This window comes from Daldinia caldariorum, assembly GCF_022478825.1.
Source record: "Daldinia caldariorum strain CBS 122874 unplaced genomic scaffold F4812scaffold_12, whole genome shotgun sequence".
Classification (NCBI taxonomy): Eukaryota; Fungi; Ascomycota; class Sordariomycetes; order Xylariales; family Hypoxylaceae; genus Daldinia; species Daldinia caldariorum.
Genome location: NW_025953048.1, coordinates 261,295 through 286,684, shown reverse-complemented (window position 1 = coordinate 286,684; position 25,390 = coordinate 261,295). Strand labels below are relative to the sequence as shown.

The 25,390-nt window shown below is 47.3% G+C and overlaps 10 protein-coding genes across 10 annotated transcripts; 6 read left to right on the top strand and 4 right to left on the bottom strand.

Moving 5' to 3' along the window:
- Positions 1–333: 333 nt before the first annotated feature.
- Positions 334–1,478, top strand: F4812DRAFT_460641 (Mak16 protein; the record flags this gene model as incomplete). Its single annotated transcript, XM_047937720.1, has 4 exons — positions 334–392; positions 445–477; positions 531–645; positions 696–1,478. The coding sequence occupies 4 exons, from the start codon at positions 334–336 to the stop codon at positions 1,476–1,478; spliced, it is 990 nt and encodes a 329-aa protein (XP_047788684.1).
- Positions 1,479–3,692: 2,214 nt separating this feature from the next.
- Positions 3,693–4,388, bottom strand: F4812DRAFT_76613 (uncharacterized protein). Its single transcript, XM_047939407.1, has one exon. The coding sequence runs from the start codon at positions 4,245–4,247 to the stop codon at positions 3,858–3,860; it is 390 nt and encodes a 129-aa protein (XP_047788683.1). The 5' UTR covers positions 4,248–4,388; the 3' UTR covers positions 3,693–3,857.
- Positions 4,389–5,745, bottom strand: F4812DRAFT_465679 (uncharacterized protein; the record flags this gene model as incomplete). Its single annotated transcript, XM_047938467.1, has 3 exons — positions 4,389–4,934; positions 5,004–5,220; positions 5,309–5,745. The coding sequence occupies 3 exons, from the start codon at positions 5,743–5,745 to the stop codon at positions 4,707–4,709; spliced, it is 882 nt and encodes a 293-aa protein (XP_047788682.1). The 3' UTR covers positions 4,389–4,706.
- A 792-nt stretch (positions 5,746–6,537) lies between these two features.
- Positions 6,538–8,432, top strand: F4812DRAFT_433805 (uncharacterized protein). Its single transcript, XM_047934673.1, has one exon. The coding sequence runs from the start codon at positions 6,671–6,673 to the stop codon at positions 8,264–8,266; it is 1,596 nt and encodes a 531-aa protein (XP_047788681.1). The 5' UTR covers positions 6,538–6,670; the 3' UTR covers positions 8,267–8,432.
- A 1,899-nt stretch (positions 8,433–10,331) lies between these two features.
- Positions 10,332–11,521, top strand: F4812DRAFT_76603 (Sec1-binding region of Mso1-domain-containing protein). Its single transcript, XM_047939406.1, has one exon. The coding sequence runs from the start codon at positions 10,469–10,471 to the stop codon at positions 11,210–11,212; it is 744 nt and encodes a 247-aa protein (XP_047788680.1). The 5' UTR covers positions 10,332–10,468; the 3' UTR covers positions 11,213–11,521.
- Positions 11,522–12,325: 804 nt separating this feature from the next.
- On the top strand, positions 12,326–15,362 carry F4812DRAFT_76593 (RabGAP/TBC). Its single transcript, XM_047939405.1, has 3 exons — positions 12,326–14,097; positions 14,151–14,732; positions 14,795–15,362. Exons 1-3 carry the CDS (start codon positions 12,552–12,554, stop codon positions 15,112–15,114), a joined length of 2,448 nt encoding a protein of 815 aa, XP_047788679.1. The 5' UTR covers positions 12,326–12,551; the 3' UTR covers positions 15,115–15,362.
- An 83-nt stretch (positions 15,363–15,445) lies between these two features.
- Positions 15,446–16,674, bottom strand: F4812DRAFT_76590 (vacuolar protein sorting 55). Its single transcript, XM_047939404.1, has 2 exons — positions 16,037–16,674; positions 15,446–15,911 (listed from the first exon to the last, which is right to left on the bottom strand). Exons 1-2 carry the CDS (start codon positions 16,290–16,292, stop codon positions 15,778–15,780), a joined length of 390 nt encoding a protein of 129 aa, XP_047788678.1. The 5' UTR covers positions 16,293–16,674; the 3' UTR covers positions 15,446–15,777.
- A 230-nt stretch (positions 16,675–16,904) lies between these two features.
- On the top strand, positions 16,905–18,267 carry F4812DRAFT_433797 (N-terminal nucleophile aminohydrolase). The gene is made up of 3 exons (XM_047934672.1): positions 16,905–17,118; positions 17,176–17,287; positions 17,370–18,267. The coding sequence occupies exons 1-3, from the start codon at positions 17,081–17,083 to the stop codon at positions 18,012–18,014; spliced, it is 795 nt and encodes a 264-aa protein (XP_047788677.1). The 5' UTR covers positions 16,905–17,080; the 3' UTR covers positions 18,015–18,267.
- On the bottom strand, positions 18,157–19,757 carry F4812DRAFT_76587 (Elongator complex protein 5). The gene is made up of 2 exons (XM_047939403.1): positions 19,455–19,757; positions 18,157–19,328 (listed from the first exon to the last, which is right to left on the bottom strand). Exons 1-2 carry the CDS (start codon positions 19,611–19,613, stop codon positions 18,300–18,302), a joined length of 1,188 nt encoding a protein of 395 aa, XP_047788676.1. The 5' UTR covers positions 19,614–19,757; the 3' UTR covers positions 18,157–18,299.
- Positions 19,758–21,681: 1,924 nt separating this feature from the next.
- F4812DRAFT_460633 (uncharacterized protein) lies at positions 21,682–22,372 on the top strand (the record flags this gene model as incomplete). The annotated part of the gene is made up of 2 exons (XM_047937719.1): positions 21,682–21,838; positions 21,894–22,372. The coding sequence occupies 2 exons, from the start codon at positions 21,682–21,684 to the stop codon at positions 22,370–22,372; spliced, it is 636 nt and encodes a 211-aa protein (XP_047788675.1).
- Positions 22,373–25,390: the final 3,018 nt, after the last annotated feature.

Genomic DNA, 25,390 nt, shown 5'->3' with positions numbered 1-25,390 from the left:
TCACAATTGCACAGCACTAACACAAAAAAGATTACTTAGTAGAGGTACCTACGTAGATAGGTACCTAGTACGTCAAAAAGGCCAGTGCGCAAGTAAAACTATCCATTATGAGGCCTATGATTGGCTGATCTGGTTACCGCCCTTCCCTAGTCCCATCCAAGACCCTCCACCCGCAACGGCAGAACAACTTTTTTTTTTTCCATTCCATTTGGGAAATCTGGAAGCGCAAGAATTCAACTGAAGCTGTTTTGCCGCCTTACCAGAACACTACCTACTCCTCAACCGACCTCCTACTTGTTCGACAAAGTTGATTAGATTTAATATTCGGGCAAGATGTCGGACGAAATTATCTGGCAGGTCATCGACAAGCAGTTTTGTAGCTTTAAGCTAAAGTAAGACTGCAAAACCCTCCGTCGTTGATTACGAGTGCTAATTTATTACCAGAACTACGAAAGAGAAGACTTTCTGTCGAAATGAGTAAGACGAATAAGTGCAGTTCCTCAACCTTGTGTTTCTAACCCGAAATATAGATATAACGTGACGGGTCTTTGCAACAGACAGTCCTGCCCTCTCGCCAACTCTCGTTATGCCACTGTCCGAGCGCACCCGACTAAGGGCACCTTATATTTATATATGAAGACTATCGTTAGTGTCTCTGGATATTTACCTTCTATCTACCTGCTAACTAGATAAAGGAACGAGCTCACTTGCCATCGAAACTATGGCAAAGAGTTAAGCTGTCACAGAATTATGCCACCGCCCTAAAGCAGATCGACGAACAACTAATCTACTGGCCCAAGTTCTTGGTCCACAAAGCAAAACAGCGAGTCACTAGGCTTACACAGGTGGCGATACGGATGAGAAGACTTGCTAAGGAAGAGGCACGCTTGGGCGAAAAGGTTGTGCCTAAGATGGCACCCAAGATCAGGCGACGAGAAGAGACAAGAGAACGCAAGGCCGAGGCAGCTGCTAAGCTAGAGCGCACAATCGAACGGGAGCTTATGCAGAGGTTGCGCACGGGCGCATACGGTGACCAGCCGCTCAACGTCAGCGAGACGATTTGGAAGAAGGTGCTTAATGCTATGGAGCGCGAGGGTGAAGGAAAGAGAGATAAGGATCTCGACCAAGGTATAGAGGAGGAGGAGGAGGAAGAGGAGGAGGAAGAAGAAGTTGAGTACGAGGAAGAAGATGACGAGCCCGATGGAGCGGTTGAGTACGTCAGCGACTTTGAAGAAAGCGATGACGACCTAGAAGACATCGAAGACTGGCTAGGAAGCGACGACTCTGACAAGGAAGAGGAGTCGGGGAGCGAAGATAGTGAGGAGGAATCGACTAAGAAGGCTGTGGGTGACAAGAGGAAGAGAGCAAGGGTTATTCGCTCGAAGCCAAAGAAGGCTGCTCGACGTGGAAAGGAGATTGAGCACGAGATTGAGCACGAGCACGAGTTTGAACGGCATAGGGAGGAACTTGCTTTCTAGGAGACATTATGGCCGTAGTTCAAGCTCTAGCATATTATGTTAGTTACGTTAAAAGTCTTGATACCCTTTAATAAATATGCAGGCGTAATTATCTTTTTTTTTTTTTTTTTCATAGAGTTTTGATGTAAAATTCAAGATATCTAAAAGTTTAAGAAGCTACTAAATACCCAGCTAGGTACCTCTAAAGTGTGAACTAATGTATTCTAGTTTCCTATTATCATGTGTCGACCAGAGCCCCCCTCGAGGTTAAAGGAGTTGCTTAGGAACACTCGACATGATATGACTGGAGAACCTTTTTTGAGACACAGCCGAAGTTGAAGCCGTCGTCGTCGTCGTGGATGGCGATTGTGAAATCAACATCTCCTCCGGCAATATATGCCCCGCTTCGTCGGAAAGATGGAGCCAATGGCGGTGATGAATATGCATTCCCCTTTCCTTCTTACCTGAAGAAGAAGAGGAGGAGGAATTGGAAGATCGTCGACATTCGCCATGGACTCCTTTGACGACAGGGTAGCCTGGGCCACTTTTACATACAGCTTGGGTGGCCGAATACGATAAGATCCTAAAGTGGCTCGTTTTGGTGAACAGCATTTTTCCATCACGGCTGAAATAGAAACCAGAGGAGATACACCGAAACAGTCCTGCTTGCATCCTCGTATATATTTCGTCCTTGGGATAGTTTTAGATTTTCCCCGTCGTATTATCTGAACCTTCACAATGGTCCGTCCCTGGTCTCATTGGATTTGGTGTTCGGGGGATGAGACGCGTGAACGTACCGTGCTGCAATCCTATAAGAGAAAATCACTCAGTTTATGGATCGCTAGCACAAACTGCTTCCGTTATATATTCTCAGTTGCTTTATCCTTTCGTCGACATATTCTTGTTCTACTTGTACTGTGAAAATGACATGGCTATGTGCTCCATTAAGGTAGCAGTGACGTTAAGACATGGGAGGTGTAAGTACCAGCGATTAGTACAGTATAAAATGTTTGAGATTTCTAACAGTGAGGCAGGGCAAGAAGCACTTCCGCCGCCCCGATGTACGCTCTGGTCTCTCTGCGCCCGTTTGTGGTTATGGCTAACTGGCGTGTAGGTACTTTTTGCCGAAATACATTCTAGGACTCAGGAACTTATTAGACGGCGGCATCGTACGGAATAACTTTACTTCGGTTGGTCTGTCCGAATTTGGGACGATGGTGTTGGGCGCAAGGCCTGATTTCGTGCTTAATTTAGGTGCCGGGTCATCACTGGAACTTGACCTGGAAGATGAGAGGCCTCAGAGACCACGGCGATATAGCTAGCTAACACGATTTATCCTAGCTTACTTATTTTACTTGTAAGGCTAAAGGACTTGGAACGACGTCATTTGCCTCCTCAAGAAGGAGGCTAGGACGAACAGTTACCATCGACTTAACGTTACTCTCCGTGGAGAAACCAGCTTCGATGACACTACAGCGATGCCTCGGCTAAGGTCCCTTGTCCTCTAGGACACCACATTGCGAGGCACAATTGACAAGTTCGCCCGGAGGCTCTTTGCAGCTCTGTTTTATTTTGAGCTAACAGAAGTACCTACAACATTTGGGTCCTGCTTTAACGTAAAGGGGAATATACTATGTTTGCGAAGGGCAGGAGACCTAGCGCTTGCTTTTGTTGGACATTTATCCATCAGCTTAGAGCCTAAGGAGATGCAATGGAATACTGCTTTCCATCTCAGCGGTTCGCCATATATACTGCCGGAACTGGTTTCTCGTAGTGGCTTAGCAGCACCCTTTGGCACCCGTACTCGTAAAAGAAAAGCTGACTCTGATTTACCGGAACGGCAATCGCAGCGTAGAAGACTTTCTTATTAAAAAGGCTGCAAAAATAGAGTGAAGTGTTAGAATCCCTTCAACATTGGTTAAATTAGGGGTCAGCTCTCCTTCTTAGATAGGTACCTTGTGAATTGACAAGCTTTTCACGATTCCGCTGCCTCCAATCTAACTATTATTCTATTAAGTGTGCATATTTGTCATTTGAAGTTGAGATAGGCAGTACATGTATATGTGGATAGGATACGAAGACTTCTTTCTTCTATTTAAACGTGAATATGATTCTAAAGATATGCGTCAACATATCCTCCAAAGATTATGGATATTAGCAGCATCGCAAATGCCCTGACGCTATGGCCCTACGTCTGCTATTAATGGAGAAAATACTTCGATCCCAAATATATCAGCAATAAGCAGATACATTTTGCCCATTCTGAAGCGCATAACTCCCGAGGTTGTACGGCGCATTCGAGAATATTCGTCCAGCAGCCTCCTCTGGCGTTTCGGCTTAGCATTGGGGCTTTCTCAACAACTTTCTACGCCAGCGTCAGGAGGGTAAAATACCAGGTATCTATGTTCGCCTAATTGGATACATTGGCCCTTCGTTATATTGTACCGCAGTGAAGCCTTCCCAGATACTTGGCCACAGGGAGCCTAATTCAAGGCAACGGTGTTGGCGCTTCTGCCCCGTAAATAGTGATCGTATACTGTCCCTGGTTTCTCTCGTTGTGGAGGTCCTCAATTCGATCTTGCTCATCGAGTACAAGACGAGCGCATCTAGATACCCAGGTGATAGTCCGCACGACTTCAGTGCGCTAAAAACATCCCTCCTCCTATTCCAGGAATCCCCCAGATTACCTCGAATTCGGTCTAGGATGGCAGCCCCTGCAGATATTGAGAAAATATCCAAATTGGCCTTTCGTGTGAGCGATCTGATGTGCTGGAGGGCATCAAGATACATTTCAATAGTTGACGTCAAGTACTCTAGTACTTGGCATGCTTCTGAGAAGCGTCCCGAAAATCGATAAATGTTCCCCCGTACTAAGGTTTTCTGCCTACCCCAGGCATTTTCGAGAGTTGAAAACCCTTTGCCTAATGAGGTAGCGTTAGGGATGGCTAATTTTTGGAGGGCTTCATCAAAACGACTCAGAGCGATATGTTCTTCGGCCTCGAAGACCGCCAGCTCTGTTCAAAGAAACCCTAGCACGTAAAATTCTGTGCTCGTTATTGTCCGTGTCATTCGATGCATCCAACAACCTGTCAGCAACTGATAGCGCCAATTCCTTTGAGCACCGAACCCCGAAGGTCGGCGAGGATATGCAGGCTTCCACTACTACAGCTAGTAGAGGCATCTTCGCAAAATATGATACTACCTGCGCGCCTACACAGAAGGAGAGAATATGATGCAAGCAAGGTAGGATCAGCTCGCATTGTCTTGAATTTCAGGTTCCTCCAGGTGCGACAGTTGTTTCTTGCATGGCTGGGCTAAGAACCAACGACAGACCTGCAGAAGTTTCTGAAAGTTATTCTCATCATCACCCCTGAGCTCGATAACGGCTGACTTCCGCAGCACGACGGACTGATCATTGGTATCAACATAACCTTGCACCACGCGGAGGCTTCTGCCCGAACCCGACACGAGGGTAACCTTGAATTATATCAGCGAAACATGAAACAAAGAGTTATTAGCATATAATTGTAAGCTGTAGGAACTCACAGAGGCTGTCTGATTATGGCGGTGTTCCTTCTTGCTCAATTGGTTGCAGCTAAACCGAGCAATGCACCACAGTTCACTGATATAGATCTTCTCGTCATCGAGTGGGTTGATGTTTCCAAGGAAGCATATCATATCCGGCTCAGAGTTGTCTTTAAGCTTTAAGGCAAAGTAGGTGCCCCAGCGGAGTCCATTTATCGTAACATGGTCAGAATATTTCCTATTCGTTTCATGTCAGCATATTGAAGCACCGGTTTGTAGCTCGTACTCCCTCAGAGTCGTTGCGAATTACTTACTAGGTAATGAACCAAGGGCTGTGGTCGAGTACAGTTTCATGCGGCATATCCTGGTCGCTGGCTGTGTATTTATCCGTTTTAGGGACCAACGCGAAGAGGTTGTAGTCGTAGAAGTATGAAATAGCCCGCATGGTATGCCAGCTGTCATAGGTATCGAACGAGGTGTTGACGGAACAATGCTCAATTAGATTATTCTCTTTAGCGAGGGTTTCAATGTGCTCTAGTGATGCCAATTGGAGGAACCTTGGGCCTCCATCCGCTGGTATCCCGGTGTCGAAGTCTAGCTCCGTACACTTTACCCCGAGATCATGCAGTTGCTGTTGGCTGAGATAGGTGGTGGAAGTCATCATAGGCTTAAGACGTTGGCATAACTTATAAAGTAGAGCCACGGATGCTTGGCTAGGAACCGGGACTCGCTGGGAATTCTTAGTCTGGCTTGAAGAAGACATTTTGATAGATGATTGCGTGGAAATAACACGGACTATGGGCTATTTTGCAGGATAAACAAAAGATATTGATTGAATGGGAAATGGAGGGAAGAGAGAAGACCTGTAGGTCAACCGCGTTCGAATTGACAACGGTACAAGTTCACGTGCGCCAGGATGGTACCGCGTTTATCAGTAAATACAGTAAATATGGGTTGAAATGGACCCACTACTTACGAACATCTGCCCTTTCGAGATTAGTGGATTCGGGTAGTATTGTACGTACCTTGCTGGGGGAATACCCTGGCTTTGCCTGACATGTAATACAGGTACGATACATATTAAAGTGGGTCAGTAAAGGGAAAAGCCTCTAGGCTCTTGCCCGCCTAAAAGGTACCTAATGTACCTGGAATACCTAATACCCAGAGTAAAATATACCAGGTATATTATTACTTATTACTATACTTATTACTATTACTATTTCAATATACCCACCATGCGGCTTGTTTGTGTTGCCGACAACGGGGAGGAGAGTTTGGATATGGTAACTGCTATCCAACGGGATCCTTACGTAGTCCGTGGATTATTGGTAGATGCGATTATTCAGTGTCAGCAGAGTCTCTCAGACACGTTAGATTTCATCCACGCCGAACGGGCCATACGTGATGCCCTCCTTGCCTTTGAAGGAACCCAGGATAGGTATGCACGCGCCTATGTGCTTAGTCGAACACTCGATCATCGAAATAGGAACACGCCGAGAGCAGATCTCATCAGCTTAGCCTTCGGCCGCGGCGGTCCGCTTTCTCTCGTGGGTATCTTCAACGCCACTAGCGATGCTCATCGCAACCCCCGTAGCCGCGAAATACTAGATTATTTTCTTAAAAAGGCGTCCCACGAGTCGCAACTGCAGCTCATCACGAGGGCGAGCACATTCCCCTGCAACCCGTCGATGAGTGAATGGTTGAGTCGGATCCTGGATAGGCTAGCACCTAACCCTCAAAACCTCGCTTGTGTTTTGCGATGCTTGGGCTCGTCACGCATACCTAATATCGTGTTCCGTCGTATGCAGGCGCCATCGCTGTCGTGGGGTGAAGATGGAGAAGTCGCCGAGACTAGTCCGCCGATCAATACGGTTGCCGACGAGGGCAAGCTAATGCCTGCTCTTCAACGCCTAGAACATGTTGGGTTCGTACGAGTGTCAGAGGAGACGGTAGATCTTGAGCGTCATATTTCAGAACTGTTACGCGCACGTTTGGAGCGGACTAGATGGATTGCTGAGGCTATCCGGATTATGGCACATTCGTTTCCCAAGTATCCACCACTCCCACCCGAGAATCATGATAATTTTTCTCATCCTGTAACTGAGGAACCAACGAAATCTAACTATGCCGGTCATTGCGAGGCCCTCCAGCGTCAATTGGAGAGTGTCTTCTCCTATCTGGGCCCCCTGCAGCTCGAGACGTTAGTGGATGGGTCATGTCTTGTGCAGTTAGTTGAGACATGCTTGTCCACTTCGTATTTCGGTAAGAAATCGTGGAAATACGCTGCGATGGAAATTGCTGCTCGGGCCGTGAAGGGGGCGGAAGGGTTGCCATACGGCGCGGTCCTGGAGGCTAGGGTCCAGATAAGGAGAGCAACCTTGGCTGACCTATACGATGAGGCGAATCAGTCACACGAGGCTATATCATTCCCTATATCTGATCATCGTTCCAACGCATTCTCAGCTGACCTTGTAATCCTGAAGGCCCGAGGTTGCATCCGTCTCAATGCATTAACATCTGCGCTAAGTTATCTGGCATCATTTAAGTCTTCGTGGGGTGGGGTGGTGTCGTCCTTGGGGTTGGTACAGGAACGTAAGGTAGCATTAATGCGTGCTAGAATCCTTCGATTTGGAGGCCGATTTCAAGAAAGCTACAATCTCCTGAGATCGTTACGGCTCACCGACAATAAGGTAGTGTCGCTTCTTGGCACAGTACTATGTGAACTCCAGAGGTGCGAGGAAGGGATCGAGCTATTGGATGCTCAGGTCAAGAATAGAACGGATTCGAGAGGCATAAAACGAGTGAAGATTGCTCTAGGAAATGCATACCTCATCTGGTCCATGCAGAAGTCATTACAGGGACTTCCGTTAGACTGGCGCTCGCTACAGATAGCCCAAGACATTTTTCAAGAACTGGCTCGTTCTGTGGCGGTAGCTACGTACTTTGACAAAATCGACCACCTATCTATCTTATTTGGGCTTGCTATCATTCATCATATGAACGGGCGGGTGGATTCCGCGTTAGCCGCGTGGGAAAAAGCCCTCACTACCTCACGGGGGTATCTCGATACCGGCTATACCGATATGATCATCTCCTACTCCAACAGCGAGCTGGAAGCTAGACGAGGTGCCATGGCTCAAGCAGATGCCCAGGGGAGTTACGCGGAAACGCTATTTGCTAGGACGGACCGACAATATCACTTTGCAGGTCTCGGATCCGCCTGGCCCGATCTCATCAGTAAGTGGTTAATCTCACATGGCCGAAAAGCGATAATTCATCCTTAGTATCACGGCTAGGGCGTTATCTATTAAGCAGCGTGATAGGTACCCAATAGCAGAGCCTGATTGCACGAGGACAATAGTGAGCTCGGGATGGCCGGCATACGTGTCGATATGACTTATTCAATATAGATTAGGTAGACAGACACCTAATATCTAGTTTATACCTAGGCATCTCTTATTAAGAGAAATCAGTTATAAATCATCCCTTCCCTCGATCAAACTACCTAGCCATCCTTCAAGATATAACTTAAACTTCTTGAACCGATCACTGCCTGTTTCTATGCCGTTCTAATATTAGTCTGTCCCTGTTGGAGCAAACTCTGAAGGGGACTCGTGTATGAAAATGTGTTATTGAGAGGTATCCGTAAGACTCCTACACGGGTTCCTGCTAGGTTACTGCAAGTGTGATGGACAGAGTAATATAATATAGGCATACTTGGTTCATAGACCCTCATTCTATTACTACTACCCAGTATGAAGTCTTAGGGTAGAACCCGGCAATGCTCCTTTTCAACAATGGCCATCTTGTGTAGGGAGTATGACGACGTTAATCTAACGGCAAGGGTAATAGCTACAATTTGGGATAGGTCAGCAGATATCAGGTACTCACGAGCCGCAGTCTACTATGTTAACAAGGCTCCCTCCAGATATCTTAAGTTGCCAGCTTCGTTGCCTTTCACCATACATTCAGACTCCAGGCGAGAAAACCCGCCGCCCTCTGCTATGTAATGTTATATTCTCCTATACAGATTAGACGCTTAATATTGTGGAATTAGGAGACGCCTTACAACTTCAAAATGAGTCTAAAGGGCATCGACTACAATTCACTGTTCCCCAACCAGCCGGGAAGCCCAATTCTCAGCAACCGCATATACTCGGTGTCATCGAGGGGCATGAGATATTTTATTTTCCGACCAGGGTTCTTCTTCAAACATCTTTTGTAGATTCTCCAGCCTTTTCTGTGCTTCCTAGGCGCTCACTTTCCCTTTCTCCCAATATCTCTTAATTACCAGTTGCGTGGACTGGTACTTTAAGCTTTTCAGTCCTTAATCATTGCTTCTCCAAAGAAATCCATAATAGCATCATGATGAGAGTCAATCTGTTTCTTGGCCCATCCTTTATCTCCATTATCGAGCTTTTTGCCGATAGCGCTGAACACTCTTTTTCGTAGTTCAGGGAGTTTCTCGTCCTATTCGCTAGTGATTCAACTTCACCCAGGGGAAAGTTCATCAAATTTCAATCTCAGTTCACCAACTTTAATGTCTGCTAAGACTGTTGCATTATTGACCGGCTTATAGTACAAAAACGAACAGTGTCCATTTGCGACGTTCCTGGGGATGAAAGTGGGATCAAGAGTCTTTTGACAGTTTTATCCCGTTTTAGATGCTTGGAAGCTAAGAACACAACTGCCATTAATCACCATTGCTTTTCACCACCGCTCAAACTCCACGCTGATAGCTGAGGGGACGAGACAAGGCTATCGCCATCGGGGAAAATATTAAACATAGCTGAACTCGTGAATCAATAGTCATTTATGACAGACTTTTCTAACTTATATATTTGAATCTTTATAGAGATCTCTTCCTATGTAATCCCAAAGTCTTGCGATAAACTTACATTAGTATTAGGTACTTTTGGGTCTATGAGGCATTATTAATTATTTGAAATAGGAAATCTAGGTATTGTTACTTAAAATAGTGAATATTTGGAACCAGTATATCTTAATTCTTGTACCAGCGTGAACCATCGAAGATATGTTGCTAGCAAGGTTAGGTACAGCCTACAGGTACCTTACAATTTAAGCATGTATAGGGGCGGACCTGTTAGCTTGGCGGGGTATTTTATCCCATCGCGGATTCATTGCATTATTACTCCATTTTCCTGATACATAGCGCCTATCCATCCATAATTCACTAGAACTGGTTGGCATTGATGGTCAATTATTCATTCTCACCGATCTAATTTTTTTGAAACAGCTTCCTGAACACCCTTTTCTTCTTCTTCTTCTTCTTTTTCTCCATACAAAACACGAAGTCATATTTAAGTCTCATCGATCCCGAATTTAAATCAAACTTTGTCAAAATCCAACACGTGTCCAAATAATTCGAAACATTAGCGGAACTTCTTCGCGAGAATCATTCGAACGTTGACGCATTTATTTAGTAGCTAATTCCCCTAAAGCTCGATTAGGGGCACAAGACAAAGATGTCGGGCTGGTATAGCAATCTTGTCGGCGCGACAACTTCGAAAATATCCAACCTCCAACGATCTTTTCTTAGCAGCGAAGCCGACGGCGACACTGAGGACGATACACATGTTTGCAGAGTCCTCCGGTCATACTACATCGAGAAAGGCAAACCGTTTCCTTCATGGCTACCGCCCGATCCTAAAGCGCCTCCTCCAGTTGCCGCGGTCTACTCGCAACCATCCCAAGTCGGTTCGAGGTACGGTGGTCTTACTCAGCAACCTCAAGGTGGTTTGAGTTCGCTCTGGGACAACAATCCGGCGTCGCAGCCGCAAGACGCGCAAAGTTTAAGAAGAGGCAGAGGCGCGCCGCCTGGCGTACGAAATAGCGACCCTAGGAACAGCCCGTTCCGCAACTCGGACCCCACGGCCGGGCGGGAGGAGGTAACGGCAAGACCGTTACCCAGCCAAAGAGCCGGAAGCTACCAGACCGCCGGAACGGCACCGCCTACTACATCTGGAGGCTCGGCACAAGATAGGCTGAAACAGCGACTGTTCGGCGGCTCGAGGACGACTAGTCCTGCAGGGAATGGACCCTTCCAACCTCCACCACAGAATAATTCTAGACCCAGCAATAACCACGGAAGTGGAGACTACGAAGATAGGTTTGCACCGGGGGGTATGTACGACGGGAACTCTAGAGGAGGCGGTCCACCGGGGGGCAGGCGACCGGGAGGCCTACCGAGCGGGCCTCGGATGAGATGATAGGGGATCCTTGGCAGATGGACGGGACTGTCTAGACGCTTCCATTTGGTTGCAGCCTGTCCTGGGATCTTGAAAATTTGAAATCAGGAATCGAGAGTGGGCTTCTAGAGTGAGGCTATATCGGACGCCAAGCTGCGGGAAGGCAGGGCAGGGCAGGGCATGGACCCTGATATGGTTAATCATGGCGCGCTCTGTGACTACATACCTACCTCTACTACCACCTAATATCCACCTTGTGTATCTAATTTATGGCGAGCTTGTAAATACCCACGAAATTGGAATTATTTTAAAAAGGGATAGATAAGATCCTACGGAAATAGTAGCAGCTGTTGGTTATTACTAGTACATCAAACCCAACCCCAAGTCCAGGCCTTTGTAAGGGAAGTATAAGTGGCACCAGAACACTCAGGTCACTTGGATATAGAAGTTGTTATGATTTTTTCTTTCTCCGGCTCCTGTGTATACTTCAGCTTACCGACCGCAGGGGTAATAATGCTGTTGCCTACTTTAGGTAGATAGATAACATATCCACCTTTCTTCGTATTGCGTGTTTCGATACGTAGGCCCTAGCACATGGGAGTTAGAAATTCTGGTTTCGTTGCTTGTCCCCCCTATGTTTTATTTATAATATGGTTTTATTTCCGTTAGATTATACATCATGGATCCAATATTAGGAATTTTGTTGAATTGCTGGCTATTTTTACTGCAAGTCCGAGTGCGTAATAAGAAATAATAATAGATGCAGGTAGGTGGTTTAGTTTACAAGGTATGCAAAGTACCTAGGTAGTGATAATGGACGTCATGAGTCTGATTCGTCATGCAGACTTTCGTGGCCTGCAGATGGAATCAGATGCATATGACTGGACAATAGCACGCTAACGCGGCAGGTTCTTACCTGTACATTAAGGTACATAGTATTATTTTGTACCTATTGTATTGTAGGTATCGTAAGTACTGTACAATACTATACTAAATCTTAGTCTCCTTCTTAGCGGTGATTTGAGGTATGGATAGGTACCGCTGAAAAGCGTAACGCTTGGGGGCGATGGCGGCCTCTCTATGATTACATAGGTACCTAAGTGTAACTGTCGATTAGCGCGCGGCGTGGCGGGGCAACAACGACGCACCTGCTGTCCTGCCGTCTTATTCAAAGACATCTCCCAAAGCTCAAACACCTTCTTGCTCACATGTTGGTCCATCACAAATTTAGCCCTACAGGATTGCAGAAGACGAAATCTCAACAACCAAGGATCTAGATCCAAAATCTAGATACCTCTTCTCGTCAATCCACAACATCCAGCATATCCGAGCTGGATAGGACTACATACACCCCCCCACCATGACATCAGCTCCCCCACCGGGTAGAGCCGGTTCGCCAACAGGAAGTTTCTACGCTATGAGCGACGACGAGGAGGGAGAGTATGATACTATCACACACACCGAGACTGGTAAAGGGGTAAAACTGTTGTTTTCTAAGAGCAAAGTTTATGTTCATCCTACCCCGTCATCCAAGGATAATATCCCCGGCTACATCGCCTTATTACAGCAAAAAGGACCCCATGGCGAGCGACCGACATCTTCTTCCTCCGCCGCTTCCAACTCCCCGGCATCAGCAGACCTTTTACTTGCTTGGTTACCGGAGTCATCTCTTGGCGATGCCGCCAGCATATATGTGAAAGTAGACCTGACTGATGCCGACTCCCCGCCGAGGCAAAGCTATCTCGTACCACCACCTCCAACCGTAACCACCCACAAAGGATCAATCGGATACTACGCCTTCGCCATACCTGTTAGTGCCATATACTCTCTGCTGGTGCGCCCACCGAGCTTGGGGTGGTGGTTCGGGTCCTTGGTAATCAACACCAGGGCCGGGGATAGCTTTCCGGCCTTATTCTTCCACGACAGCGAGTGTCAGTCGACCATACTCCAGAAGAAGAAGCGAGCTAGGGAGAGCTTTGATCCTTTTGGCGAGAATGGTCAGATGTTCTGGGGAGGCGATGAGGTCCTCCGTTGGTTAAAACGTTATGTCCGGATCGAAAGGAGCGGAGCTGAGCCGAATATCTACCTAGTAGAGCCGACCAAAGAAGATAGCGAGGCTTTCGGCGGTAAGTTAACATCTAGTACGCCTTCGCAGATCGGTAGACATGACAGTTCTCATGGAATTTCCTCGCGTAATCGCGCTGGACCTTCACGGGCGGGCCCTAATGACCAAAATGATGCGGGCATGGACCCCGTCATGAAATTCGTGAAGGAGACTGGGTGGAACCTCCTAGAGAGGTTCAGCAAAGTGACAACCTTTACGCGCAGAACCGCCCAGGAAATAATCGATAACCCAAAGTTACCACCCCAAGTGAGAAGACTGATGAGGAACCCTGAGGTTCAAACGTTGCAAGATGAGTTTGATAGCGCACGGATATACCTAGCCCGGTGGGCCATGGGAATAGCTGAACAGAGCGAAAGGGATAGAAGGCAGAGGATATGGACCGCTCGCGACGTATTGGAGTTAGAAGACACTGACGTTGGTGAATTTGAGTTACTTGAAACAAGCACCTTATCATTGGAAGAGCGGAGGAAACCCGTGACCCTGAAAGAGTGGAATACTTTCTTTGATCCTCGAACTGGGCGCCTTGCAGTTACCATTGATGAGGTTAAGGAGCGAGTTTTCCATGGCGGTCTCGATCCGGAGGACGGAGTTCGCAAAGAGGCCTGGCTATTTCTTCTTGGCGTGTACGATTGGTATAGCACAAGCGAGGAACGTAAAGCAGCAATGGCCTCTCTCAGGGACGAATACGTCAAGCTCAAGGCCGCCTGGTGGGAAAGGTTGGTAGATCTGGGCGGCGAAGGAGAGGATGGTGAATGGTGGCGAGAGCAGAGAAACAGAATCGGTACGTCTTATTGTTTTTACTCGTTATATATTTATACTGACCATTGGAAACAGAAAAGGACGTACATAGGACTGACCGCACGGTCCCGATATTTGCTGGGGAAGATCTTCCTCATCCAGACCCGGACTCCCCGTTTGCTGAAGCTGGCACCAATGTTCATATGGAGCAGATGAAAGATATGCTGCTCACCTACAACGAATATAATAAGGATCTTGGTTACGTCCAGGGGATGTCTGACCTACTTGCTCCGATATATGCCGTTATGCAGGATGATGCCATCGCCTTCTGGGGATTTCAGCACTTCATGGACCGAATGGAGCGGAATTTCTTACGAGACCAGTCTGGTATGAGAAGCCAGCTTCTCACGTTGGACCAACTGGTACAGTTCATGGATCCAAAGCTATATACTCATCTCGAGTCGGCAGACAGCACCAACTTTTTCTTCTTCTTCCGCATGCTATTAGTCTGGTACAAACGTGAGTTCAAGTGGATGGACGTCTTGCACCTATGGGAAGTACTATGGACGGACTACTTGAGCAGTAGCTTTCATTTATTCGTGGCTCTCGCTATCCTAGAGAAGCACCGGGATGTAATAATGATTCATCTCAAACATTTCGATGAAATACTCAAATATGGTAGGTGCCGCAAGCAATACTCTTTCGAAAGTCAACTTTTTTGCTAATCAACTCCGTGCTAGTCAACGAACTGTCAAATACGATTGACCTAGAGTCTACGTTGATCCGTGCAGAGCAGTTATTCCGCCGCTTCCAGCGGTTGGTTGAAGCTATAGATAAGAAGCAAAATTTCCCAACGCCAAGGACCCGGCAGGATTCGCCATCGAATTCTGCATCTCCCTCATCCCAGCAGCCTAAGAGCAATAACGGAAAGAGCACGGAGGCCCAGCCTCAAAAGATGATTACCCCTGAGCTGCGCAAGCTGCTCAGTAGGAAGATAGAAGTACTTCCGCGCAAGGCTGTGCAAAAGAAGGACGATAAAACAACTGCCGATAGTACTTAGGAGGTACTCTAGTAGGTCGTTGCTATGAATTGGCTTTAAGTTCAAGCTTTTGATGCTTGGTGTACTTGTATTTCAAGGGAATGCGGAATATGGACTGGGATGCATAATGAGGCGGATTATGCTCAAATTTCGAAGGCTCTGGCGTTGGGGTTTATATTGTATTGATGAAAAGAGCAATCAATACCAAAGTCGTTTCATTATCCCTTGACCAGATACTAATAAGAGCAAGTCTATTCACTGGTTGGGGTAGAAAAAGATGATGAAGAAACAATTGAAGTTTCACAAGTTACATTGTCCACAAACGTTCAGTATATAGAGAACATATGATGTACTCGAAAATATCTTAATAACGATGCCCCTGAAAGATGACAGCCTATACCAACAACCCGGTAGTTAGTCCATTCCTTTCACTCCCACTCCGTTGAATTTCGCATGGTACGCCTTTAGGTATAATTACAACAACAGCAACAACCAACAACAACCACAACAATATTTCATGCAAACTTCGGCCCTTCCCTCTCGTTTGCTCTCCCCGTCTCTACTTTTCTCCTTACAAGCGCGTTCCCGCAGTGTTGTTGGCGCTTATCTTATGTCATCCATTACTAGGTACTTTTTTTTCGAGGGGTGGAGGGAGGGACAGGGACAGGGCGCGCATTTGTTTTTTTAAAACTCCTGCTCCTCCTGGAAGAACATGCCGAACGAGATGATGGTGCCGTAGATCAGCAGCCCGCCGATGATGGACATGACCATGGCGGGGATGCCGATGAGAGCCGAGTGCGCGAGGAGAGCGGGGAGAGCTAGGGAAAAGAATATGTTAGTTACTGATTTCGAGATGTTGTTGTATGCATACATGATATGATATGTTAGGTTAGGTAGGCAAAGTAATAAATAGGATGGTTGGTTATATCTAGATAGCTCTTACCTATGCCCATGACGACGAAGAAGCCGGTGCAGAAGCGGCCGAGGTCGAGCACGCCGTTGCCGGCGCTCTCGACGAAGTCGTCCGGGTTGGCGCAGCGGGCGGCGACCCAGTTGGGGACGGGGGCCAGGACGTAGGTGGCGACGACGAGGAGCGGGTAGTAGACCTTGTACAGCGCGCAGGACAGGATCACCAGCAGGAAGCCGATGGCCAGCACGAAGGACAGCGCGATGATGGTCTTGAGCCCCGCGGTCGGCATCGTGAAGCGGTTGCGGATGGCGGATAGAGGATAAGGATAAGGATATGGATGCGGATGCGGTTGCGGATGCGGCTTACGACGGCAGGATGGAAAGGAGGAAGGAGAGTGTAATCGTATAAGAGGTGGTGAATGGTTGGTTATCGATAGTTCGTTTGGTGAGTATCGGTCGTGTGGAGGGGAGAGAGGAAGAACGCGCCGTGCCGTGTCGTGCCGTGTCTATCGTGTCGGTCGGTGAAAGTTGTATAATAGTTCGAAACTTGCGATGGTTTGTTAGAAGATGTTGTCGTCAGACTCGGACTCAAACCCAGCCTTGGCTCGGCTTGTCTACCGCTAAAGTTCCCGGGGTTGGGGGACCGGGGGGGTTGTTGCTAGCTTAAGCCACATTGTAAAGTCATTTTATGTAGCTGCCTGCATGTGCAATTGGATCAGTGGCTGAAATACGCCGTGCATCTAGGTACTATGTACATACTCTCAGCTGTACCTAAGTATGTCCGTACTTATCTTATCTGTTATCAAGACCCCAGAGAATATTACCTAAGCCTGTAGAGCTAGGGCACTTATGCTAGACCCAAAAGAGATGAACGACGAAGCTCTTGAGCTGCCTTGCGGTTGCTGAGTTGAACTGAGAACGACCAAGTCTGTAATTCAGGTAGCTCTAGCCTCTAGCCTTGCATTTCCAACTGCGAATACCTATCCAACCTAATTACACCACCATTTATTTTCATACAAATAATAAACAATAAGGAGAAAAAAACAAAAAAAAGATCTGAACTACACATACCGACATAATGTTCAGAAACAACTACGATAACGATTCCGTCACATTGTAAGCTCTTAACCACGCTGCAAACCACCCTTGTCAACCACTAACAACTACATCCAGCTCCCCCCAAGGGAGAATATTCCAGGTTGAATATGCCGCCGAGGCCGTAAAGCAAGGTTCGGTAGTGGTGGGTTTGGTCAGCAAGACGCACGCAGTTCTAGTCGCCATCAAGGTACGAGCATTATATTATTATTTTTATTATAATAACGGGAAACCTATTTCTAAACTAACAAAACCTCCCCTCTCTCCCACAGCGAAATGCAGAAGAGCTCTCCTCGTACCAGAAGAAACTATTCGCCGTAGATGAGCATGTTGGCCTCGCCATCGCCGGCTTGACCTCCGACGCCCGCGTCCTCTCCAACTTCATGAAGCAGCAGTGCCTGTCGCAGCGGCTGACCTACGACCGCGCGATGCCCCTCGGGACCCTCGTCTCGCTCATCGGCGACAAGGCGCAGTTCAACACCCAGCACTACGGCAGGCGGCCGTACGGCGTGGGCCTGCTGGTCGCGGGCGTCGACGAGGCCGGCCCGCACCTGTTCGAGTTCCAGCCCAGCGGCATGACCCAGGAGATGCTGGCGTGCGCCATCGGCGCCCGCTCCCAGATGGCGCGCACCTACCTCGAGAAGAACCTCGACAAGTTCGCCGACTGCGGCCGCGAAGAGCTCATCATGCACGGCCTGCGTGCCCTCAAGGAGACGCTAGTCCAGGAGCGCCATCTGACCGTTGAGAACACGAGCGTGGGCGTGGTGGGGCTCAAGGAGCCCGGCAAGAAGGGCCTCGAGTTCTTCAAGGTGCACGACGGCGCCGAGGTCAAGGACTGGATCAGCGACCTCGCCACCGACATCGAGACAGCCGAGGAACCGGCTGAGGCGGGAGAGAGTATGCAGGTAGATCCGTAGATGATGTGAAGGAAAAAAGGGAAAGGGGAACAAATATCATGCTACGGTACGGTAAAGTAAAGAGAAAAGAGAGAAAAAAAGAACAACTACTACTACTACTTCACAAATAATTGCATTTCGCTCGGGTATATGGACACTCGGGAGGTGCTATTGTTGCAGCATCATATGAATGTATATCAATAGACGACAACAAATCACGAAGCAAGCAAGCCAAGGAAGAAAAGAAAGAAAAGCTTTTGGCACCTTTTTTTAACGAGCTTTAATTGCAGAAAGTGTGATTTCATGTCATATTTCATCTTCCTCGTCGTCAAAGTCGTCTTCCCGCCCCATCTCGTACAGGATGCGCCCGCCTTCGCCCGCGCCGATGTCCGTCTGCGCGTCGAAGTACGGCAGGACTATGCCCTCCCTGTCCCTGCGCTGCTTCTCCGTCAACCCTAGATTAAACGTAGTCTGCATCTCCCCTTCCCCTCCTCCTTCTCCTTCTCCTTCTCTCTCTGCCTCGCCCCCGTCCCCCTCTCCGTCGCTGGGGTCCCTGAATGCGGGGTGGTCCGACAGTAGATACAGCTTCGAAGTCGTCTTCTGCCCTGACCCTGACCCTGACCCTGACCCCGCCACCAGGACGAACTTTTCGGAAACGGCGCGTCCACTTCGCCGCCTCAATTCCATTTCTAATACCAGGCCCTCGCTACCACCGGCTCCAGCACGCTTCTCTGCGCCGCCACCACCGCCGCCGCCGCCGCCGCCGAGCCCGACCAGCACGCCCTCCCGGCCCTCGGCCAGCCCCCACTCGGGCTCCGGCAGGCAGCGGTTGCGCGCGCGGCGGCGCTCGAGGGCGTGGGGCAAGTTCGCGACGCGCAGGACGGCGGTGGCGAGGTGGCACAGGGTGGTGAGGGGGTGGGGTTCGTACTCGTTTAAAAAACAAGAAGAAGGGGAAGAAGAAGAAGAAGAAGAACAAGGGAAAGGGAACGGGGAAGGATAAAGGACGAAGGGTAGGTCGGCGTGGAAGACGGCTACGAGGGAGACGCCGGGGGCGACGAGGCCCGCGAGGAAGGCGGAGAGGTGGGTGCCGGCGGCCTGGGCGATGGGGTTGAGGGCGTCGATCATTACGACGGTTTTGTAGTTTGATGATGAGGGTGAGGGGGAGGTTGAGGGTGAGGGTGAGGATGGGGATAGGGAGGGGGATGGGTAGTGTGAGGATATTTCGGCGCGGAGGGCGTCGGGGGTCTTGCCGCCCCAGGACTTGATGAATACGTCGACGTGGGGGGGTTTACGGAGGAGGGAGGAGGATAGGTAGATTGTTTTGCTTTTGGAGATCTGGAGTGGAGGAAGTTGGTTAGTCCTTTGTTTGCTTTGGGGTTTGGGTGGTTTTAGGGACCTGCGAGAAAAGAGCAAGGAGGGGAAAGGAGGGTATATTTATTTATTAATTAATTATTATAATACCTTGGCTCTGCTGAGGAACTCGTGAACTACGGGCGCTGCGCTCTGCTCTAGGGTGTCGAGGATTAGGGTTAGAGGGCTGGCGCTGTCCCGTAGGTTAAGCAGCTTCTGCAGGAGGAGCAGCGCGTGAGAGCGTGCGTGCGATTGTGTAGATGACGGCATGGCTGCGCTTTGCGCTGCTTTTTTGGAAGTTTTGAATATTTTGCGAGGCGAGGGTGAAGTTTAGGTATTGTACAGGAAGTACCTAGGTAATTAACTTTAAAGACTCGCATACTAGGGATTTTTATTATTCGTAGCTATCTTTTAAGCTAATCTTAACTTAACTCCGTCAAAACCTTATTCAACTCCCCAACTACCTAATTTTTATTAGGTACCTCCTATGTCGAGTAGAAGCTAGAGCGGACTCTCCCCGCAGCCCTAATTGAGGAGTTCTATAGCGTGTCTCCACTATTTTGTATGCAAGTTAAGATCAGACCCGGGACATGGGACCGGGGCAGATCTAGGTACCGTTGCAGTTGCAGGGGCTAGGTAATCCTCGCTATCATTCGGTTACCCCCTTTTCTAGGTAATTCAACCTCTTTCCGTCCAGCTTTTATATCGCCTAATATACCTACGTAGATACATGCTTTACCTTCACACAATACCACACGACCGTAGTTTTATATCAGTTGTTCAGCTTATTCTATTAAGACCAATGTGAGTTTGTTGTTATGAGAGGGAGAAGTAATCAAATGGCGACTACACGCTGGTTATGAGTAGGTAGGCTAACGAGTTCAATTAAATCTCTCCGCAACTAACCTCACCGTTCCAAAGCGGCAGTCTGCTCTAGTAAACGTGGCTGCGTTCCAAGGTGACGAGATATCAAGTGGTATTCTCGGCCTCGGTTTCCGAAGGCTTCCGGAGGGGGGCATTCAGAGGTAACGACCATACCAAGGATACTATCGCCGACTTGGTGAAATATCAGCTATTCGCCGAGAACAAGGGCACTAGCGATGAGAATCGGCCATATATTTCCTTCGGTGGCGCGCCTCCTGTCAAGACAGGGGAGTTCGCTCAGCGGACGGCATTAAGTCGTACTTACGCTTTTCGAGCATAATTATGTCAGGTTTGAATCATGTAGCCTAGCGCGGAGACACTTAGACTTCTTGCTTATATTTGGCACTTGGATTGTTTCATGTTTTATGTCGGCGAGGTAAGGTAGCTTGGGCGCTTTTCATTCAGTAGTTTGCATAGCAAATACATAGGTATAGATTGATGAACGGACATACAGCAATAAGGCATTGGGTCCTAAGCAAGTGTGATTTCGCAAACAAATTATTAAAAGCTGAATTGGAACCGACTATTTATTAGCTCCGTAATCCCCAGTTGGTTTTGCTGTTGTGGTGTGTCTTCTCCGTTCGACTGAAAAGGGGGGAGGGTGTGGGTGGGGGGTTGAGGCTCTTCGCATTTGCGCATGTGTGTGGAGCATCGCGTTGCAAATGTTCAGCACATTATGACTTTACAATCTACATTACGGCTGAAATGACGTAATTTCTGCTCTCTCGGTCTTCGATGACAATATCCTGATAAGTTATTGAAAAGTCTTCGTTAGGGGGGGCACTGTGCCAGCCCCCAGGTGCGCATCACTTGACTCATAGGGGACAGCTTCATATCATCAACAGCAGCAGCAGTATTGTAGTAAAGTGGTAATAACACAATAAACAATCACAGCAAGATAACAGGAAGATGAAAGGGTTCCCCTTATGGTTGAAAAGCACATTGCAAGCAGACCCGTTATCTCCATACTCAACATCGAGGCTTCTCTGCAAGAAAAAAAAAGAAGAAAAGTTCTTGAAAAATTCTTTACGGTATCGCTCAAACTGTGCAGAAGCGGATGTTTGCCCTGCCTACCAAGGTTCTCAGACAGCGAAACATGATGACTCCTGCGGAAGCTGCTATCAGCATCACGGTGTCGACAGCACGTACCCACAGTCCGTTATTTCTGCCACCATTGTGAACCTGCTGTTATGGCGCTACGCGTTGAACGAAAAAATTATATATAAGCATTGTTCCCATCTTCGATGAAAGCTTCTTTCTTCTATCCTTAGTACCATAAGATAACAATATCATACAAGAAATCCTCAAAGAAATACATTCTCTCGGCTCAACTATCGAGTTTATCAAGTCCTTTAAATACATTCCTAGTATTCAGACTTTCGGATTTGTGCACCATAATCATTTACGTGCAAAGATGTCTCGACAAAGCCCGTCTCTTACACAAGCTGAGGCCGATGCAACAAGAGCGGCTGAAGAAGCTCTGATAATCTACAAGTCGCGGTCGCGTACGGAGAGGAACAACGCTGTCATAGCGGCAACCTCAGTGGCGAGATTCCAACAGCACCCCGATGGTATTCAAGTCAACCTCCAATACGTATTGATCATGCATAACTAACGATTGTAAAGATCTTGAGGAAATCATCGCCACCTGCGGTGCCAGGGCAAGCGGTCGCATGTCGCCAACGGAGCGGTTTGTAAAAAACAAGCGGGTCAACGCGAGACGAAAAGCTATTTACCTGGATCGTAAATATGGTCATATGGAGGCTACGGAAACCTTTCCCATATTTAAGGACGACAGTGACGATGACTACGAGCCTGACGCTCCCACTATCACCGTTCGTCATGAGCTCCCGGCCACCATTCGCATAGTGACCCCTGTCGCTACGCCCGATGAATCTGACGAAGAGGATGAGAAGGAGGGGGAGGAGGATAAGGAGGATAAGGAAATTCACATTCCCCGGGCGCGGACTCCGTACCCCGGCTGTGACAAAGCCAAGGCAACCGGCGGCCACATGAACATTACGGGGAAGTTCAAGAAGCTTAAGTTCCTCGTTGGCGGCGGAGACAAGAAGGAGAAGAAGGCGCATGGGAGCAGACGGGCGTGAGGAACGAAGTTGATGCATTGGTTTTAATGAGATAAGCGATTGGTTACGAGGATAATGATATTTACAGCGATACCCATCTGCATGTGGTTTACATATTTGAACGTGAATGTCCTTCGTGATGCTAATCTTACTATTATCTTCTTAAGAAAAATACCGAACTATCTGTTTATGAAGCCATGTTCCAGGATTCGTTAGTTTTGTTTTTGCAATTAGGCATATCCGATGTGAATATTTTCCAAGATTGTAGTATCATATGTGGTTATATCTTATGAGTCAATACGACTGGCGTTGGAGAGGTAGTATGAAAGTGCATCTGTACAAACGTAACGTATTAGGGCCATGTAGGTAGCCCCTTTTCAGGGAGTGTCACGTGACGTCAAGTGTTGCTGCTAATTATCAACTTTATTTTCCCGGCTAAACTTTCTGTATAGTTACAGCTCTAACAACCAGCTTGATACCTAGGCATTTGGAGTAGGTATTGGCCTTTTCTGAAATTGCCATTCTTATTCCCCCGTTCTTAAGGGGCGGTGCTGTAGGTTGGTATAGGGAACTTGGAAATGTCCTTTTTGTTGTCTTAGTTTTGAACAGCGACACAAAGTGCTCATTAAACGGTCGACTATAATGAAGAAATAATAGAGATTGTGACATGGTTCCTTGTATTGAAGTCATCTCATCTTGTTAAGTGGGGCGTTTAAAAGAATCGGCGTTGGTGTTTCGGCGGGGCGACGGGGTCCAATTTGGGGTATAAAAGACTCCAGCCCCTTTGGAACGGCCATGATGGAGGCTATCAATATAATATGGCAGGTATCTAATGTATGAGATTGGTCTTTTTGCAATTTAATGCGTTGGGACTGGAATCAGACGGACTTATTTACATTGGGTAGACGATATGTCAGTATGTTTTTAATGGCTATCGAATATGAGAAGACATGAGTTGCAATATAGGTTAAAATAGCTCCTCACGACGAATGCCATGCATGGAGTGGCTATTAGAAATAGCAACTGAGTATTGATATAATATATTTACGATTACCTTTTACTTTCCTTTCAAGACACACAGCATCATTTATTATGTACTGCTACCTTATAAATCTAGGTCTACCTACCTAATTCATACCAATCCTATTCACACCTGGCGGTCCCTCTCCAAAGTCCCATAACTCTGGATTGCTGTTTCTTATGTCCTAGGTACCTCATTTACCTAGATTTTCTAAAGCAGCAGTCTTTACTAAAACAATTCAAATATTATCATGGCGTTAACCTAGGCGGTCGATAAGTATCGGAAGTTCTATTCTAGGATATATTTTCTTCGATGACAATAGTTACTCTGGGCACCGGACAAAAGATTATTGCTTTATGGTCCCGTTAGGCAGTCAAGGAAAGATCTATGATGTATGTTAATTGCAAGTAAGGTGGAAGTTCGAGTTTGCGCCCAACTAATTATTGCCTTAGGTACCTAAGGTAGGCACCTATCCTGCATCAGCAAACTCCTAGGGACATTAAAAACTCTTCAAACTTTCTGGTTTGCTGTTCCCTTTACTATTACCATCCTTAATACTCTCTACGGGAAACTTGCTGGATTACGAAGCAAAGAAGGGCCAAACTGTTGTTTTATAAATCTTTTGGCAACCCTGCTTGTTCTAGCAAAGCTTCTAAATAAGTGTACCCCTGAAATTGATGATTGTAGAGGACTTCGCAAAGACACTCCATGTGCTGTATGTCACTTTTAGAGAATTCTAGAACTCTTTGTGCCGACGGTTTATCTCAGTTCACACTACGTTTGAAGCAGCAATTGAAGATGCCAAAGTTTGACACGCAAAGGCTTTTTTTTTTCCTTTTTTGAAGGGGGGGGACACTCTGGCATTCATTGGCAACGATGACCAATACTGATTCTGGCAATAAATATTCTTACAGTGGCAAAGTGGGAAATTCATGGAAAGTAAGTCGATCAATTAACCGCAGAAAATAATGGACATGAATTGGTACATTGAGGTACGTTGAGGTATTCAAGAGGAACTTTTCATGGGAAAACACGGCACAAGCTTGGAGAACTTTTATTTGTGTGTAATCACACTTTGTATTTCAGTCAGCATGCTAAGGCGTTTAAAACCAGAACAATTAATTGCACATCCTATTCACCAAAGAAGAGGCGCCGAGAGGTTGCTCGCTAACTTGGGGATCTAGAAAGGGGATGAATTGGGATGGAGAATTTGCGTTGAGTCTATATGCCTTTTATTTAGTATGCACATTTACGAAGGATATGGATTTAAAAACGTAGACTACCTCAGTCCAGATTTAGATATCTCCAATCTGGGTGTGGGATGGAAAGAGTACGAAACAGACGATCTAGAGTGTCGTCTTGATGTGGTACCCGGCAGGTCATGGCAGCCGTGCAGGAGAAGGTGAACTGCTGTTCTCAACTGTTCAGAGATAAACCTAAGCTAGTGCACGATGGATGGTATCTCATAGATACAACTGACTCTACGGCAACGCAAAGACAAGGCGTTGCTGGAGCAGCATTGTACGTACTACCTTACCACGTTAGGCGGCGACTGAATAAATTAGCTGCCTAGACTGCCTGACAGGTAACCGTTGTCAAGGTGATTCTTTCTGCCCGTATTTCAGTTACTGCCGGTATATTCGGTTACCGCCTGAGCTGCCGCTCAGGTTACCGCCTTTGAAAAACTATTTAAACAGGCAGCCGTTCGCAATTCTCCCAGCTTAATCTTTCCACCTTCCAACAACTTTCAACTCTCCCACAACCCTAACAAGGCTTTGACGCCCAACCACAACCTCAACGTTTGTAAACACAAACCTTTAACAGAGAAGTTAGTCGGCGCTTTTTAATCAACCTCTTTTCAGCTTTAATTAATCAATCCTCAAACCTATTCATTTAATCACTTATTCAATCTTTCAACCCTGCAATCCTCCTATTTTCTATATCACAAATTCTATTAACCATCACGCCGCTTCTAAGTAAGCTACACAACATAAAGGGCAGCGGCGCTATTACTGCTC